The sequence below is a fragment of the Cnephaeus nilssonii genome (assembly GCF_951640355.1).
Source record: "Cnephaeus nilssonii genome assembly, chromosome: 6".
NCBI lineage: Eukaryota > Metazoa > Chordata > Mammalia > Chiroptera > Vespertilionidae > Cnephaeus > Cnephaeus nilssonii.
The window spans coordinates 103159132-103177108 of NC_137077.1; the positions used below are offsets into that span (position 1 = coordinate 103159132).

General features: G+C 39.4%; 1 protein-coding gene across 2 annotated transcripts in view; it reads right to left on the minus strand.

Annotated features, from left to right (window-relative positions):
• The window catches only part of ZDHHC20 (zDHHC palmitoyltransferase 20), an 86532-nt gene that overhangs the window by 5150 nt on the left and 63405 nt on the right, over positions 1-17977 (minus strand). Inside the window, exons 9-11 of one of the 2 annotated variants that reach the window (XM_079774107.1) lie at positions 12168-12294; positions 7973-8062; positions 4307-4407 (exon numbers count right to left, since the gene is read on the minus strand). In XM_079774107.1, the coding sequence (XP_079630233.1) occupies positions 4307-4407; positions 7973-8062; positions 12168-12294 (318 nt within the window). Of the gene's footprint in view, positions 1-4291; positions 4408-7972; positions 8063-12167; positions 12295-17977 lie in introns of both variants that reach the window. The other variant, XM_079774106.1, reaches the window with a different exon arrangement.

A 17977-nucleotide genomic window follows, 5' to 3' on the forward strand; every position in this document is an offset into this window, starting at 1 on the left:
AGGAAGCAAAGGCTTCCTTAAGACTGCAGATGACGCTTTTAAAAAAATGAGCTCATGACAATAGGAACTATGGTAATGAATGTGTGTTGTCTGAAGCTGCTAGATTTGTGGGCATTCATTATGGAGCAGTAGGTAACTAAAACACTTTAAGTTTGTTAAAAATTGAACACCTTCACAAGATGCTACTAAGCACTGAGCTCAGCTCCTGAATGACTGAAGCAGCTGTATCCTTAACTTTAGTGTCAGGAGAGACTTCACTACATCCCTGCAGTTCAACTTTAGGTTAGCAATTACCCTCACTGCTCAGACTGCTGATCCACCTGGGCTGTCTTCTGTGGCTCCTGTTTCTGGACACACAGTCAAGAATAGCTCATCCATGTACTTGCCTACAGAGTAAACTGCTTTTTTACAAAGTAAATAACATTTTTTCAGCGTTTAGTGTTAGTCACTCTTCTCTGGATCCAATTTCTTCAATAGTGGGCAAGTCACCTTTTTTGTCTATTGCCACTGTAACAAGGTTATTTATCCCTGTAAGCACATAATTATATATGACCTGATAAAAAAATGAGTTGAGTTGCTGGCTAAATAACAAAATTGATGATTAAAGTAAAAGCAACTCTTATATAAGCACTAAATAGGTATATAGTGCCAACCATTTGTCTTCTTGTATAACCCAGAAGCAGTGCTAAGAGCTGAAAGTCTAGTTTTATGCTTTTTAATTATTTATTTTTAAATATGTTTTTATTGACTTCAGAGAGGAAGGGAGAGGGAGAAAGAGAAACATCAATAATCAGAGAGAATCACTGATCAGCTGCCTCCTACACGCCCCCTACTGGGGATCGAGCCTGTTACCTGGGCAGGTGACCTTGACCGGAATCGAACCTGGGAACTTTCAGTCCACAGGCCAATGCTCTATCCACTGAGCCAAACCGGCTAGGGCCCATAGCTTCTTTATTTTGTTTTGTTTCCATTGTCATGAAATATATTTTTTCATACCTTTACTTTCAGACTGTGTGTGCCTTATGATCTGAAGTGAGTCTCTTGCAGACAGCATAAGTAAGGGTCTTATTTTATTATCCATTCAGTCACTGTATATCTTTTGATTGGAGCATTTAATCCATTGCATTTTTAAAATATATTTTTTATTGATATCAGAGAGGAAGTGAGAGAAATAGAAACATCAATGATCAGAGAGAGAATCATTGATCTGCTGCCTCCTGTACACCCCCTACTGGGTATTGAGCCTATATTGAGCCTGGGCATGTGCCTTGACTGAGAATTGAACCATGACCTTCTGGTTCATAGGCCAATGTTCAACCACTGAGCTACTCGGGCTGGGCTATTCCACTTGCATTTTTTTAAAAAATATTTTTAATGATTTCAGAAAGGGAGAGGGAGAGAGAGATAGAAACATCAGTGATGAGAATCATTGATTGGCTACCTCCTGCACTTCCCCTCCTGGGGATAAAGCCTGCAACCTGGGCATGTGCCCTTGACCAGAATCGAACCCAGGACCCTTGAGCCCACAGGCCAAAGCTCTAGCCACTGAGCCAAACTGGCTAGGGCCCATTTGCATTTTAAAGTAATTGTTGACAGATATGTATTTACTGCCATTTTATTTTTTATATTTTTGATGTTTTTCTTTTCTTCTTTCTTCTTCTTAAAGAAGACTCTTTAATGTTTCTTGTAATACTGCTTTGGTGGTAATGAACTCCTTTAGATTGTTCTTGTCTGGGAAGCTCTTTATCTGTTCTATTCTAAATGATAGCTTTGCTGGGTCGAGTAATCTTAGTTGTAGATCCTTGCTTTTCATCACTTTGAATATTTTGTGCCAATCTCTTCTGGCCTGCAAAGTTTCTGTTGAGAAATCAGATGACAGTAATAAGGGAGTTCCCTTGTAGATAACTAACAGCTTGTCTCCTGCTGCTTTTAGAATTCTCTTTGTCTTTAATCTTTGGCATTTTAATTATAATGTCTTTGTGTGGGCCCCTTTGGGTTTATCTTGTTTGGGACTTTCTGTGCTTCCTGGACTTGTAAGTCTATTTCCTTCACCAGGTTAGAAAAGTTTTCCATCATTACTTTTTCAAACAAATTTTTAATTCCTTGCTCTCTCTCTTCTTCTGGCACCACCATGATGAACTGTTGGTACGCTTGAAGTTGACCCAGAGGGTCCTTACACTACCTTATTTTTGGGTTCTTCTTCCCTTTTGCAGTTCTAAATGCATATTTTCTGCTTCCTTATCTTCCAAATTGATGATCTGATCCTCTGCTTCATCTACTCTACTGTTGATTCCCTGTAATTTTTTCTTCATTTCAGTTATTGTATTCTTCATTTCTGACTGTTTCCTTTTTTATAATTTCCATGTCCCTTTTCATGCTACTGAAGTTCTTGCTAAGTTCCTTGAGCACACTTAAAATCATTGTTTTGAACTCTTATCTGGTAGACTGCTTTCATTTCATTTAGTTTTTTTTCTGGAGATTTTTCCTGTTCTTTCATTTGGGACATGTTTCTTTGTCTCCTCATTTTGGCTGCTCCCCTGTGTTTGTTTCTATGTTTTTTGTAGAGCTGCTATGTCTCTGGACTTTGTAGAGTGGCCTCGTGTAGTAGGTGTCCTATAGGGCCCAGCGGAGCAGCCTCTCCAGTCACTTGAGCTGGGCACTCCAAATGCACTCTGTGGGCTCTGTGCACTGTCCTGTTGTAATTGAGTTTTGATTGTTTTTGGCAAATCACTGGTAGGGATTGACCCTTAGGCCGATCAGCTGCAAAGACCAGCTGAGAGGACATGTTTTGACTACAGTGGAGAAGTTGTTGTGCAGGGGCCAATCCCGTAGAGCAGGACTTGCTTCAGTGGGGCTTTGGTGCCTGCTACCTCTAGCCCTTGAGTGTGTCGCTTGTAGAGGTGGTTGGGATGAAATTTGGGGTGGTCTGGTGCTGTCCACTGAGTGCACTAGCTCTGGGGCCTCCCAAGAGGTGCAAGGTCAGCCACCGCCTGTGCCTTGCCAAGGGCCACCCAGCATGAGCTACAGAACAATCTGTAGTTGACTGCTACTTGTGCTTATTTGGAGGTGTCTAGAGGAGAGGCCAAACTGCAAACCAAGGCTAGCTATCACTAGTACCAGGCCTGGAGCTACTTAACAAGAAGTATGAGGTAAACAGAGGCCAGCTGCTGCTTATTTGAGAGATTTTAGAAATGTCCAAAGCATAAGCCAGAATATGGAAAAGCCACTGGAAAGGGCTTGGGTGGGCCTGCAAATGGGAAGGTGAAATTGGGGGTCTTAGCAAATCACCAGGGTGAGGCCAACAGTGTTAGCTAGTGTTGATGGGACTCAGATACGGTGTCCACCTGGGGGTTTTGTGGGAGGAGGGCTTAGAAAACGAACAATGACCTCTGCTGGCACTTCTGTCTGGGAGAAAGTTGCGCCGCTAAAACTTACCCTGCAGTCAGACGATTCAGTTCCTCCCTGTATGTCCCCATATGGCATCTTTTGAGTTGCTGCTCCAACACTGGGGCTCAGAGAAAGTGAGTCTGACTAAATCCTTTCAGAGGAACATCTGGATACCAGGAGCCCTCAGCCTCACTAAGCCACAATTCCTGCTGGCTTTCACAGATAGGAAAGTTATGGGGACTGCTCCTCTTGGCACTGGAACCCTGGGCTGGGGGTTTTGATGTGGGGCTGGGACCATCACTCCTTAGGGGGGACCTCTGCAGCTGAGATACCTCTTCCAACTTTTAACCGCCATCCGTGAGTATGGGACCAGCCGACCAGCCCATTCCACAACCCCACCTTTCCTACCAGTCTGGATGTGGCTTCTTCTAATATATCCCTAGTTGTAGGACTTCTGTTCAGCTAGATTTCAGGCGCTCTGAATGATGATTGTTTTGTATTTTAATTGTAATTTTGATGTGGTTGTGGGAGATTCTGAGTACCGCATTTACCTATGCTGCCATCTTGACCAAAACTCACCTTGTTTAAGATTTATTCAGAATTATGCCAAATGAACTTTCTATGCCTGAGTTAAAGAAATACATGGCTGGGAAACAAAAACCCAACAACAACCTATCTGTGAACAGAACAAGACACAGCAGCAGCCACTACACTTCCTCACTGAACCCCCTTCTCCATAAAATCTACCAATAAACACTAACACCCCGTGTGTGTCTGTGTGTGTGTGAGATGTGTTATTTAAAAGTTTCATATATTTTAGTATTTTAAGATTTTTATACATTAATTCAATCTGGTGAATTTATTTTAACTAGATGAAGTGATTTTTTCAGATGACAAGTATTACCTGATCCAACAGTACCTTCTTCAGATCCATTCTCTATCCATTGAGATTCACTGTCCAGCAATCGATTTTTTGATTCACTAAGTGGTTTGATAGGAAAAGGTTGATTTGAGCCAATACTGAAAAGAAGAGCAAACAATTTAGTAAATAGTTTAATGCTCAATTAAGAATACTAAATTAGCCTGGCTAGTGTGACTGAGTGGCTGGCTGTGCATCGACCTATGAACCAGGAGGTCACAGTTCAATTCCTGGTCAGAGCATGTGCCCAGGTTGAGGACTCGGTCTCCGGTGGGGGGCGGGGGGAGGGGGCGTACAAGAGGCAGCTGATCAATGATTCTTTCTCATCATTGACATTTCTATCTCTCCCTCTTCCTTCCTCTCTGAAATTAATAAAAAATTTAAAAATAATAATAATTAATTAGCAGCAAATTAGTATTCCTTCTCCTAAACATATGAGGCCAAATCATAAGATCTCAGCACTCTGAAAAAAACAACAACTCTATCTTCAAAAGAAAAATATGCCCACCCCCTCATTAAATGGTTCTCTAGACCCAAGAATCTGTACTCCAACTGCCAATGAAAACAATTAGGCAAAAGAAAAAAGCTTCAGAGGCCAGCCTGAAACATTTTTAACATATGTTAATCAAGAGCCATAAGGTAGCATTAGGACAGGTATGTGGCCAGGACAAAAAAATTACCTGTCATCTCTCAAGTTTTCTGCTTTCTATCTCTGCAGTTTAGATCTAAGGGGAAAAAATGATTAAGTGATTTAACATAGACTTATTTTTCTAGCTAACAGATTAGGAAGAGAGGGAATGGAGAAACAAAAGAAGAAGGAAAAGGGAACTAATATGTTATATACCTACTATGGGCCAGATACCTGTGCTAGGTGCTGTATATACATTATTTCAACCTTTGCAAAAACTGGAGGTAGCTATAGAGCTGGAAACTGAGGCTCAGACAGTTTAAATGATTTTAGACCCATAATAAATGTTGGAGGTCTAATGTCTTAACTAAGGCCTAAAGTTCTAAGGCCTACATGCTTTTGATATTAATATGCAAACTTGTAATCAATAATCTCTTCTCCTCCACCATTAATTTCTGTAGTAAGTTCCAACTATTTCACTTTGACAGAATATCCCTCTCTCTCTTTTTAAAATGGATTTTGGAAAGAGAAATATCTATTTGTTGTTCCACTTATTTATACATTTATTGGTTGCTTCTTGTATGTGCCCAGACCAGAGATCAAACCCACAACCTTGGCTATCATGATGATGCTCTAAACAATTGAGCTACCTGGTCAGGGCCAGAAGTATCTTTATCTTCTTTAAAATTTCATTTTAAATTAATTACTCTGAATGTATGGATCAGTTTGCTTGCCATGCAAATACTGAGAAAATATCCTATAAGTAAATGAATGAAATTTTATATTTGTATTTTTTGAATTCTCAATCTCATTTTCACACTACAGTTAAAATCTGTTTATAATAATAAAATGGTGACTAGAGCAATGACTAATTTCTTTGAAGAAAAAAACTTACATACACCAATTTAATCCAATCTCAAAAGAATCTCTTAGTTTCTAGGAAAATGCAGCATATTTAGGGCAGGCTTGCTTCCTAGTTTGCCCAGACATTTCTAGTTTTATGTGATTATTCTGGTTCAACTAGTAAGAGCAAGCATTCCCTTTCTTACTTTGAAAAGTATTCTGGTTTGGATGATAAAAAGTATTGTTATCCTGAACATATTAAGTATATATGCTTATTATCTAAGCATATATATTATATAACAATCTAATAAAATTGACCGCACCTTCGCGACGCCCAAGCCACACCCACCAGCCAATCAGGGCAAGTATGCAAATTAACCCAACCAAGATGGCAGTTATTTTGCATACATAGGCCCTGAGCGGACCCCCTGCACCCCCTGCGACGGATCGCAGGGAGCTGGGGTCCGCTCTGGCCCAAGGCCGAAAGCCTCCGGCAGAGGCTTTTGGCCTGGTGCCGGAGCAGACCCCCTGCAATCGATCGCAGGGAGCTGGGGGTTGCTTCGGCCTGGTGCAGGAGTGGACCCCCTGCGATTGATTGGCCTGGTGCACGAGCGGACCCCCTGCGATCGATTGGCCTGGTGCACAAGCGGACCCCCTGCAATCGATTGCAGGGAGCTGGGTGCCAGAGCAGACCCCCTGCAATCGATCGCAGGGAGCTGGGGGTTGCTTCGGCCTGGTGCAAGAGCGGACCCGCTGCGATCGATTGCTTGGGCAGGGAGTTGGGGGTCTGCTTTCGGCCTGGGCAGGAGTAGACCCCCTGCGATTGATTGCAGGGAGCTGGGGGTCCGCTCCTGCCCAAGAGGCTTTCGGTCTGGGCAGGCCTGGGCAGGGGCTAAGCCGGTGATCAGAGGGACCTGGAGGGGCCTGTCCAAGCCTAAAACTTCAGCCAGAGGCTTTAGGCCTGGGCAGGGCCCAGCCCTCAATTGGTGTGAACTATAGAGGAAACACCTTTTCTGACAGCTCATTGGCTAAGCTCCCTGTATGCCACTGGTAATATTCTTAGTAACTTGGGTAATAAGAATCCAAAAAGGTGATCTAGGGTTTTTCCACCACACTTCTGGAGACAAAAATGAAGGTCCGCTGCTGGAGAGCTAAGAAATGTCATATCCTGTCCTAGCAGGTTTGACTCAGTGGATAATGCCTTGGCCTGCAGACAGCAGGGTCTGGGTTCGATTCTGATCAAGGGCATGTACCTAGGTTGCAGGCTCCTCCCTGGCCAGGGCCCAGATCAGGGCTCATGCAGGAGGCAACCAATCAAAATGTTCCTCTCACTTTGATGTTTCTCTCTGTCTCTTTCACATTCTCTAAAAGTCAATGGAAACATATCCTCAGGTGAGGATAAAAAATAAATAAAGAAATGCATATCCTATGAAAGACACATCTTGAAAATGCCTAAAGAAAGTTGTCATTTTTTCTTGGTGAAGGGACTGGAGTCCGTGTTGATGAAAACTCTTTGGTAGCTGCGGTGGCTGGCAGTGGTTGCAGCAGCGGGGTGATGGGACTGGTGCCTTCCCCTGACCAGCCCGGTTGCCTCCCACGAAGGGAGGCCAGACTGTGGTTTACGCTCGCTCCCCGTGGGGCGCAGGCCTAAGCCGTCAGTAGGACATCCCCTGAGGGCTCCCAGTATGTGAGAGGGGACAGGTTGGGCTGAGGGACACCTGACCCCCAGTGCACGAATTTCGTGCACCGGGCCCCTAGTATAATATATGAGGAAATACATATTATTAACCCAAAGTTAAAATTTAGCCCTGGTCTGTGTGGCTCAGTTGGTTGTGGTGTCATCCTGTACATCGAAAGGTTGTGGGTTTGATTCCCAGTCAGAGCCCATACTCAGGTTTCGGGTTCAATCCCCTGTTGGGGTATGTACAGCAGGCAACCAATAGATGTTTCTCTTTCACACAGTTTTTATCTCTCTCTCACTTTCCTTTCTTCTTCTCTAAAATCAATAATAAGTTCAGGATTAAAAAAATAATAATTAAAATATATTAAAAATTATTTAAATAGATGTTCTCTTTTGCTATGTATGCTGGCTTACTAAATTACTACTGTATTTATCTATAAGATATGTTTGTATCACACATATATCTATTTTGTTTTATAATGAATACTGAAAAACATAAAGACAAGAAGCACACCTTCTGGCATATTCATTTTGGTTTGTAACAGAAGCTTGTTCTGGATCCATTCCCACAAGGCGAGTTGGAAAACTGCAACCATCACCCAAACTGCATAATAAAAAATATCAGTAATATTTTAAATCATATTAAGTTAAATCAATGTTGTCAAGTTTAACTCCCATTTTTCAGAGACATAGTATAAAGAAATAATAACTTGTCATTTCAAAGAAAATTTCCTAATATTTCTAATTAAGAGGGTGATTAACCTCCATAGAAAAAAACGCAACCTTTTTATTTTATAACTTACATGGATTTAAAAAGAGTATATTCCATAATATTGTATGCCAACTATACTTTAATAAAAAAATTATCTTCCATGACTATTAAAATTATGATACCTGTGAAGATTAGGATACTTCAAACACAAGTATTCAAATATTTAGATAACTGACCTGATTTTCAAAATCATTTAAGACATCATAAAAGCTCAAATTAAAATTCAAGATATAAATTTCAGACATAGTCATTTGACAACATTCATTAAACAAATATTTACTGAATGCCTATGATATTCCAGGTACTATTTTAAGTGCTAAGGATCTGGCAGTTAATGAGAGAGAAGGAAATCTCTGCCCTCAAAACGTTTATAATCTAAAAAATGCAGCTATGCTTACTTTCACATTCTGAAAACATCAAAATTGTGTATCACAAGAACTTTCACTTCCAGCCAAGATGGATTAACTACAAAATCTGATCTTTCAGTCTTAAACAACCAGAAAACTGAATAGTATATACAATACCGCTTTCAAAACATCATAGAACTGTGCTTTGTGAAGGAAGAGAACTGACCGAGTGAGTTCCAGCCTTGGCCAGGCCAGGAGGGGACACAGAGCAAGGCGGTCTCACTGACCTGAGTGACAGATAGGAATTTGTAAAGTTAGGGCAGCTGGAATCTACCAGAGCTGAGGAAGAGGGAGAGATGCAGAAGCTGGAGCACAAGAAACTGTACTGATGATAACTCCCTACAAAAAGAAAAAAACAGGGGAAAAGCTGTCTGCCAACAAAACTCAACATTCTTTAAATGGAGACAAAATTTAAACACTCAGAATTCAAAATGTCACTCATCCAATAAAAAATTACTAACGTGAAAAGTAGCAAGAAAATGCATGCACAAGAAAAAAAAAACAGTCAATAAAAAAGAAGTCGAAACAAAGACTTCAAACTACAGGAAAAGTGAGAAATGAAAATGTAAGAAATAAAAAGAACCAAATTGAACTTCTAGAGCTGAAAAATATAATATCTGAAAGAAAAATTCACTGGATTAACTTAACAGTTGAGTAAACATTACAGAAGAAAAGATCATGAACTGACAAACAGGAATAGGAACTACTCAAACTAAAGCAAAGAAAAAAGAGGGGGGAGGGAAAGAGGGGCAGAAGAGCAATGGCGTGAGTCACAATCAAACAATTTAACGCAGGTATATTTATCAAGTACCAGTATCTGAAAAGGTAGTGGGAGAGGGCATGGGAAGAGGTAGAGCAAGCGGCAAAATCAACTGAAGACATATGATGAAAATTATTCAAATTTGATGAATACTGTAAAGTCAGATTTAAAAGGCCTAATGGCCCTAACTGGTTTGACTCAGTGGATAGAGTGTCAGCCTGCGGATTGAAAGGTCCCAGGTTTGATTCCGGTCAAGGATATCATCCTTGGTTGTGGGCACATCCCCAGTAGGAGGTGTGCAGGAGGCAGCTGATCGATGTTTCTCTCTCATTGATGTTTCTAACTCTCTATCCCTCTCCCTTCCTCTCAGTAAAAAAATCAATAAAATATATTTTTAAAAGGCCTAATGAATTCCAGAGAGGATAAACACAAAGAAAACCATCCCACCGCCTAAAACCAGTGATAAAGATAAAATTTTCAAAGTAGCCAGAGGGAAATTTACAAACAGTGCAATAAAGATAAGAGTGGGGCTCATTTTTTGTTCCCAAGCCAGAAGATAATGGAACATTAAAAAAAATTTTTTTTGAGACATAGAGAAACATTGATCTGTTGTTTCACTTATTTATGTATTCATTGGTTGACTCTTTTTTTTTCTTCTTTTTTTGGTTGATCCTCTACCTGAGAATATTTTTTCCATTGATTTTTTTAGAGAGAGTGGAAAGGAGGGGGAGAGACACCAAGAGAGAAACATCGATGTGAGAGACACATCGATTGTTTGCCTCCCACACCCGACCAACCAGGGCCGGGAATCAAGCCTGCATCCGAAGTATGTGTCCTTGACCGGAATTGAACCCAGGACCCTTTAGTTCATGGCCAATGCTCTATCCACTGAGCCAAACTGGCTAGGGCCATTGGTTGACTCTTGTATGTGCCCTGACTGGGGATCAAACCCACAAAATTGGTTTATCGGGACAATGAACTAACCAGGGCCATCGAGCCACATTTTTAAAGAAAAGAAAACAAACCAAAACCCTTAATATTGAAATTTCTGTTTAGAAAAAATTACCTTAAAAAAAAAGTCTGTGTTCCAACTACAGTGGAAAAACCTTGCAATACAGAAGACAAAATATAAAGTATACAGAAGAGATTGGCTCTTGAAAATATAGCAATCAGATCTACTCAATGATACACAGAAAAAAGACTACACACAAAAAATGTACAGTGCATCAATAAGCTGTGGTAAGAACTTCTTCGAGCGGATAAATGTAATTGGAGTCCCTGCAGTAATGAGGAGAGGGGGATGTCAGAAGAAATAGTTGAAGAAAAAATAGTTGAAATATTTCCAAATCTGATAAAAGTTATAAAATCATAGACCTGGGAAGTTCAATCAATCCTAAGCCCAAGAACACAAAGAAAATTATACCAAGGGACAACAAAATCCAATTTTATGAAACTATTTACAAATAGAAAATCTTAAAAGCAGCTGGAGAAAAAAAAGACACATTACATACTCATTAAAAAAAAAGAATAGTGACTGCAAATTTCTCATCAGAAAAACCACAAGCTAGAAGACAATGAAGCAACATGTAGAATTCTATGCCAAGCAAAAATGTCTTTCAAAAATGAAGACAAGCCCTAACTGGTTTGGCTCAGTGGATAGAGTGTCGGCCTGTGGACTCAAGGGTCCCAGGTTCACTTCCGGTCAAGGGCATGTACCTTGGTTGCGGGAACATCCCCAGTAGGGGGTGTGCAAGAGGCAGCTGATCGATGTTTCTCTCTCATTGATGTTTCTAACTCTCTATTCCTCTCCCTCTCTGTAAAAAAAATCAATTTTTTTTTTTAAAAAAATGAAGACAAAGTAAGTCATTTTCACACAAAAATAGGCAATACAGTTAAGGAAAATAAAAACACAACACTCACAAATATATCACTTGAATATCAAATATTTTTTCCTCTTCTATAATGACTTTTATATATAGGTAGCCTAGGATGGCTATGAATTTGGAAGAAAAGGAAACTATATAACATCTCAAACATATTCTCATTTACATTCGAGTAAAAATTACATTATGTATTGGGTCTTCTATGATTTAAGATAAAACAGAATATATAACCTGTGATAGAATTTTTGAAGATATGGCTAAAATTATCACCTCTGAATATTTCATCACCCTTATAAAAATGTCAAAGTAATTATTTAATATTACTGAAAATCTACTAAAATATGTTTAATATATCTTACTTTTCTTTTTAAAAATTATTTGTTTACTTATTTATTTATTTAATACTAGAGGCCCGATGCACGAAGATTCGTGCAAGAATGGGCCTTCCTTCCCCTGGCTGCTGGCACCGCCTTTGCTCAGGCCGAAGCCTCCCATGCTGCCCAGAGGCCTGGAGCTGCTGGGGCGGTGCGAAATCAAACTGGGGACATGTGAGGAAGCAAGATCTCAAAATACTCCCTCTTTTTTAATATTCTTACTCTTGCAACTTCTCTCATTCATTATTTATATAATTTCAACTTATTTTCATTTTGAAGGAAAAAGGGTAATAATTCTTATTTTTTATGAATCATCTTTTTCAACTTTCCATTCAAATATATGCCCAAACTCTCTTTTACCCTAATAAAAAAAAGAAAAAGAAAATATTTTATAGAATCAAGTTATTCTGGGTTTTCATTCTTAAGGCTAAGAATTATATATTGTAGTCTCTGAACCTTAAGACATTTAACTATAATTTTCATAACTTCTGAGACCTGCATTTTATAAATTACCTTGAAAATATTGGAAGTAGCCAGTATTTCTTCTCATCGCCAAAGACTTGTCTCCAATTTTTACTGTATCCAAGAGAGAAACCATTTCCATCAGGTCCATATGAAAATGTGGGTGCACTAAATGATTCTGTTATAGACATACATAAAAAAATGAGTTAATCTATTTAAAATTATAGTAGGAATGAAAGTACCAATTTTCTTGTTTTATATCTTTGATATCAAGAACTATAAACATAGCCTTGGCTGTTGTGGCTAAGCCAGTTGGAGCATTGACCTGTGCACCAAAAGATGGTGGGTTCAATCCCTGGTAGAGGCATATGCAGGAGGCAAACAATCAATGTTTCTCTCTCACATCAATGTTTCTCTCTCTCTTTCTCAACCTTCCTTTCTCTAAAAATCAATAAAATTTAAGAAAGAAAATCTTAATAAACAGCTATAAATAGAATTTAAAATAATGTATTTATAATAAAAAGATAAATTTCTAAAATGCATTTCAGAAGAAAATATCACCTCTGAATACTTCATCACCCTTATAAAAATGTCAAAATAATTATCTATTATTGAAAATCTGCTAAAATGTGTTTAATATATCTTACTTTTCTTTTTAAAATATATTTATTTATTTGAGTTTATTTAAACCAAATTGGTGACATGCCAAGAAGCAACATCTCAAAATGCTCTCTCTTTTTTAATATGCCTACTCTTGCAACTTCGCTCATTCATTATTTATACATTTCCTACTATATGCTTGATAGTACATTACCAGGTGTTTGGGATTCAAAGATAAATTAGATACAATTTTTATCTAAGAACCCAAAGTTTAACAAAATTACAATGTGATAGAAATATGTGTGTATTGAGGGTGTGGTAGAGGAGGATTAAATATGGAGGAGGTGATACTTGAGAATGATCTTAAACAAGGAATAACAGATAAGGAAGCAGATGGTTATTAAAGACTATTCTATTTTTTTTAAATATATGTTTTTATTGATTTTAGAGAGAGAGGAAGGGAGAGGGAGAGAGAAGCACTGATCAGCTGCCTAACCCAGGCATATGCTCTGACAGGGAATCAAACCTGCGACTTCTTGGTGCATGGGATAATGTTCAATCAACTGAGCCAAACCAGCCAGGGCTCAAGACCATTCTTTTAAGCTTGGTTGTAAAGTGATATAGAGTGAGGGTTAGAGATACTTAATTTTCACCAAATAAATGTATTTTTTAAAATTTAAAAATAGACTGCATTTCAGCATGTTTTATAAGCTAAGGATAAGCCAGGGAGAGTTTGATTGGGAAAGGTTGGTAATATAGAAAAGTAATGTAAAAATAGATGGAAGACTATTTTAGAAGAAATGGGATTGGTTCTAGAAGAGTTCTAAAAATTAGCCTTAGATACTAGAAAAGACATATCTTATCCTCAGAAGTTAGAAGAAGGGTAACTGTGATGGGTTTGAAAGTAGAAATGTTTGTGTGAGGTTATAAAGATAAGAAGATAAGAATTTACTTGTGACAACTTCTAATTCTTCTATGAAGAGCTCACAAGATGAGTAAGAAAATTAGGGAGAATGGTGAAAATCTGGAATAACTGTTGTAGGTAATATAAGGTGATCAACCTGATCAGAAACACTACATTACCCCCAAATAGAGGTGAGGGCCTAAGTGAGGGTTGAGACTTTAAATCTGTAGTTGTAACAATCTCTATGCAAGTGAGATTGCCTTCACCGGCTTTCTACAACCCTGATTCACATGTAGATAAAATGGCCAGCTGGAGTAACCCAGGTCACAGATTAGCAAATGCATTATGGGAGAAAGCCTAAGGGCAGGTATAAAGTGAATGTGCAGTCAAGAATTATTAAAATCATTTACTATAGGATCTAGAATGGAAAAGACTGGAAAATGAAACCAGAAGGGAGAGAAGCACTTGAAAGAAAAGTGCTGGAAAACAGAGGACTCAGTAATCTACAAAAGGAATTAAAAGTATATAAAAGAAAGAGCTAAAAGAACAAAGACTGTGGTTAGAGAATGGAAATTTAAGTTGAAAATTTCAGGGGCTCTTCAGTTCTAAGCAATGAAAAGGTTCACTGTATAGTTATGAAATTACTGGCCATCAAATTCAAAGGGACTAGCCTGCCTGTTTGGGATGATTATACTTTGACTACAGAAACTCTTAATGTGGGGGAATTATCTCAAGATATGTAGATGACAGTTATGAAGAAGGGTAGAGGTGATACTCCAAAGGACAGAATAAGATACCTTCAAAGGACAGAAAGACAACAATTCGGAAGAAGCAGTGGAGAACCAGCTAAGATCTAGGGGCAGGGTTGTGGAGGGTGAGGCTATAAGGGAATGCTGTGCTAGGGTAATTTTTTACAAAGTGCAAGTTAAAATACCTTAATAGTCTGTGAAATTAATTCACTGGTTTGTAACCACAGAATTATTTAAGGAACTAGAACAGAAAATATTGGCATCACTGCACATAGTAAAGTTAAATAATATTTTGTGAAATTTTTGCTTATTTACATAAATTTATACATATGTGTGCATACACTAGGTTATAGAAAACTAGATGCCAGGTGCACGAAATTTGTGCATGGGGGGTGTGTCCCTCAGCCCAGCCTGCACCCTCTCCAATCTGGGACCCCTCAAGGGATGTTCGACTGCCCGTTTACAGGGATCAGGCCATGGGGGTGTGGCCAGCCTGGGTTAGGGGCTGAGGGCTGTTTTCAGGCTAGCCACACCCCCTTCAGGGTGGGGGTCCCCTCTGGGGTGCCTGGCCAGTGTGGGTGAGGGGCTGATGGCTGTTTGCAGGCTGACCACAGCCCCTTCAGGGTGGGGGGTCCCGCTGGGGTGCCTGGCCAGCCTGGGTGAGGGGCTGATGGCTATTTGCAGGCTGGCCACACCCCCCAGCGACCCAAGCTCCCAGCCCCTCATTTCTTTCTTTTTTTTTTAGCGCCTCCTTGAGCGGAGGCCAGGGCCAGCTGGAAGCAGGTATCTGGGATTTATTTATCTTCTATAATTGAAACTTTGTAGCCTTGAGTGGAGGGGCTGATGGAGGCCAGGGCCGGCCATCACCGGGGGCAACCCAAGCCTCCTACTTGCTCCAGCTCCATGGCCACTGCCAGCTTTGTTGGGTTAATTTGCTCCTGATTGGCTGGTGGGTGTAGCAGAGTAATGGTCAATTTGCATGTTTCTCTTTTATTAGTGTAGATGATGCATTTCTTACTGTAGTCACTGGCCAAAAAGTTTGAAAAAGACTGAAGGGAACAATAAGTTTCCCAGAAATCACTGGCCTCTCAAATATCCACATTGGTTTGGTGGGAAATTAATGACCTGGGCTGGATGGGAACTGTGGCAAATTACTATTTGCAACCCATTTAAAGCTACTATTTAGCTGTGAATAAATGATGCCGGATGGGGAAAAAAGGCCCACAATATCAGATTTATCAGTTTCGAAAGAAGAAATCTATTTTCCTATGTAAAATCTCTAGGTTTTTAGCAGTTGTGGAAGGTCTTAGTTGTTGTGGCTAGCCTCTGCATGTAGGATGCACTTTGTCATTTCTCATTAAAGGTAAGAAAATGGCAGGAAATTCTATGAAGAGGGTAAAAAATTAATTAATGGATAAAAGGAAGTTTACTTACATGGATGAAGGCACGACAGAACTGAAGTGCTCAACAGTGAAGAGTGAGTTGAGGTAGGAATGGCACAGAAATCCTTTACTCTGGAAGCACGTCATTCCTTACAATGTAAGGCTTACATGACATAGTTGTACACAAGTTTGAAACGATCCAAAAATCAAAGTATCTAAAAGGCTTCCTAAAATGTCTTCATCTTTTTCTATTAAAATCTATCCCCTTCTAATTTACTTAGCAGACACATGGCATGATAGCAGGGAAGGGGGAGGGAAAGAGAGAGAGAGAGAGAGTGAGAGAGAGAAACATCAAAGATGAGAATCATTAATCAGTGGCCTCCTGCACGCCCACTACTGGGGATCAAGCCTGAACCCAGACATGTGTCCTGACTGGAAATTGAACCCTGACCTCCTGGTTCATAGGTTGATGCTCAACCACTGAGCAACTGGCTAGGCGAAGGCTTTAACTTGCTAATGAAATGTTGCAACAAATCATTATTTTGTATCTTGGTACATTAGCTGATAATTAAATATTTCAATTATAGCACAGTGGTGCTGCTTACATGCCAATAGCTCAGTTTGAGCAATGCCACGCCACCTTGTTTTCAAAATGTTTGTCCAATTATTTGAATACCTTACTGAATTCTTCCCTTATATTTCCAGTTTAAAAAATGAGTAATGCTGATATTAGAGATACAATACATTAAGTTTCACTGTCAACTAACACAAAGATGGAAATAATTTATTATGTCAAAAACACTATTCTTTAGCCTCAATCATGAAACATGGTGAGGAAAAAGCAAAGAACTTATGCTTTAGCTAAACGATAAACTGTAATTAAGGATTTTTTTTTTTACCAATCTCAGAATGAACCACCGCATTAACATATCAATCTATTACTCACCTTTCATAGATTAATTTTTGAAGACACTGAGTAAATGCAGGAAACAGCTTCTTCAAAAAAATCTTTATTGTTCCAAGTATTATATATGTCCCCCTTTTTCCTCCATTAACCCCTTCTAGCCTACCTCCACCCCCTGCCCCAGGCCTTCATCACCCTGTTGTCAGTGTCCATGGGTTATGCATACATGCATACAAATTCTTTGGTTGATCACTACCCACCCCCTCACCCTCCCCCGCCTTCCCTCTGAGATTCCAAATTTTGTTCTATGCTTCTATATCTCTGAATCTACTTTATCAGTTTATTTTGTTCACTAGATTCCACATATAACTAAGATCATGTAATACTTGTTGTTCTCTGATTGGCTTATTTCTCTTAGCATAATACTCTCCAGGTCCCTCTATGCTGTCTCAAAGGGTAACAGATCCTTCTTTTTTAATGCTGCATAGTATTCCATGGTATAAATATACCACTGCTTTTTTATCCACTCATATAGTACTGATGGGCACTTAGGCTGTTTGCAGATCTTAGCTATTTTAAATTGTGCTGCTATGGACATAGGGGTGCATACATTCTTTCTAATTGGTGTTTAGGGTTTCTTAGGATCTATTCCTAGAAGTGGGATCATTGGCTCAAATGGCAGTTCCTTATTTAATTTTTTGAGGAAACTCCATACTGTTTTCCACAGTGGCTGCACCAATCTGCATTCCCACCAGCAGTGTACTAGGGTTCCCTTTTCCCCACATCCTCACCAGCACTTCTCATTTGTTGATGGTAGCCATTCTGACAGGTGTGAGGTGATACCTTATTGACATTTTAATTTGCCTCTCTGATGATCAATGAATTTGAGCATTTTTTCATATGTCTCATGCCCATCTGTATGTCCGCTTGGAGAAGTGTCTATTTAGGTCCTTTGCCCATTTTTTTAAATTGGATTATTTGTCTTCCTTCTGTTAAGTTGTATGAGTTCCTTATATATTTTGGATATTAACCCTACATCAGATGTATCATTGCCAAATATGTTCTCTCATACAGTGGGTTCCCTTTTGGTTTTGTTGATAACTTATTTTGCTATGCAGAAGTTATTTATTTTGGTGCCATCCCATTTGTTTATTTTCTCTTTAGTTTCCTTGGCCCTAGGAGATGTATCTGTAAACATAAGGCTATGAGATATGTCTGAGATTTTGCTGCGTATGGTGTCTTCTAGGATTTTTATGGTTTCCTGGCTAACATTTAAGTCTTTTATCCATTTTGAGTTTATTCTTGTGTATGGTGGTCTATTT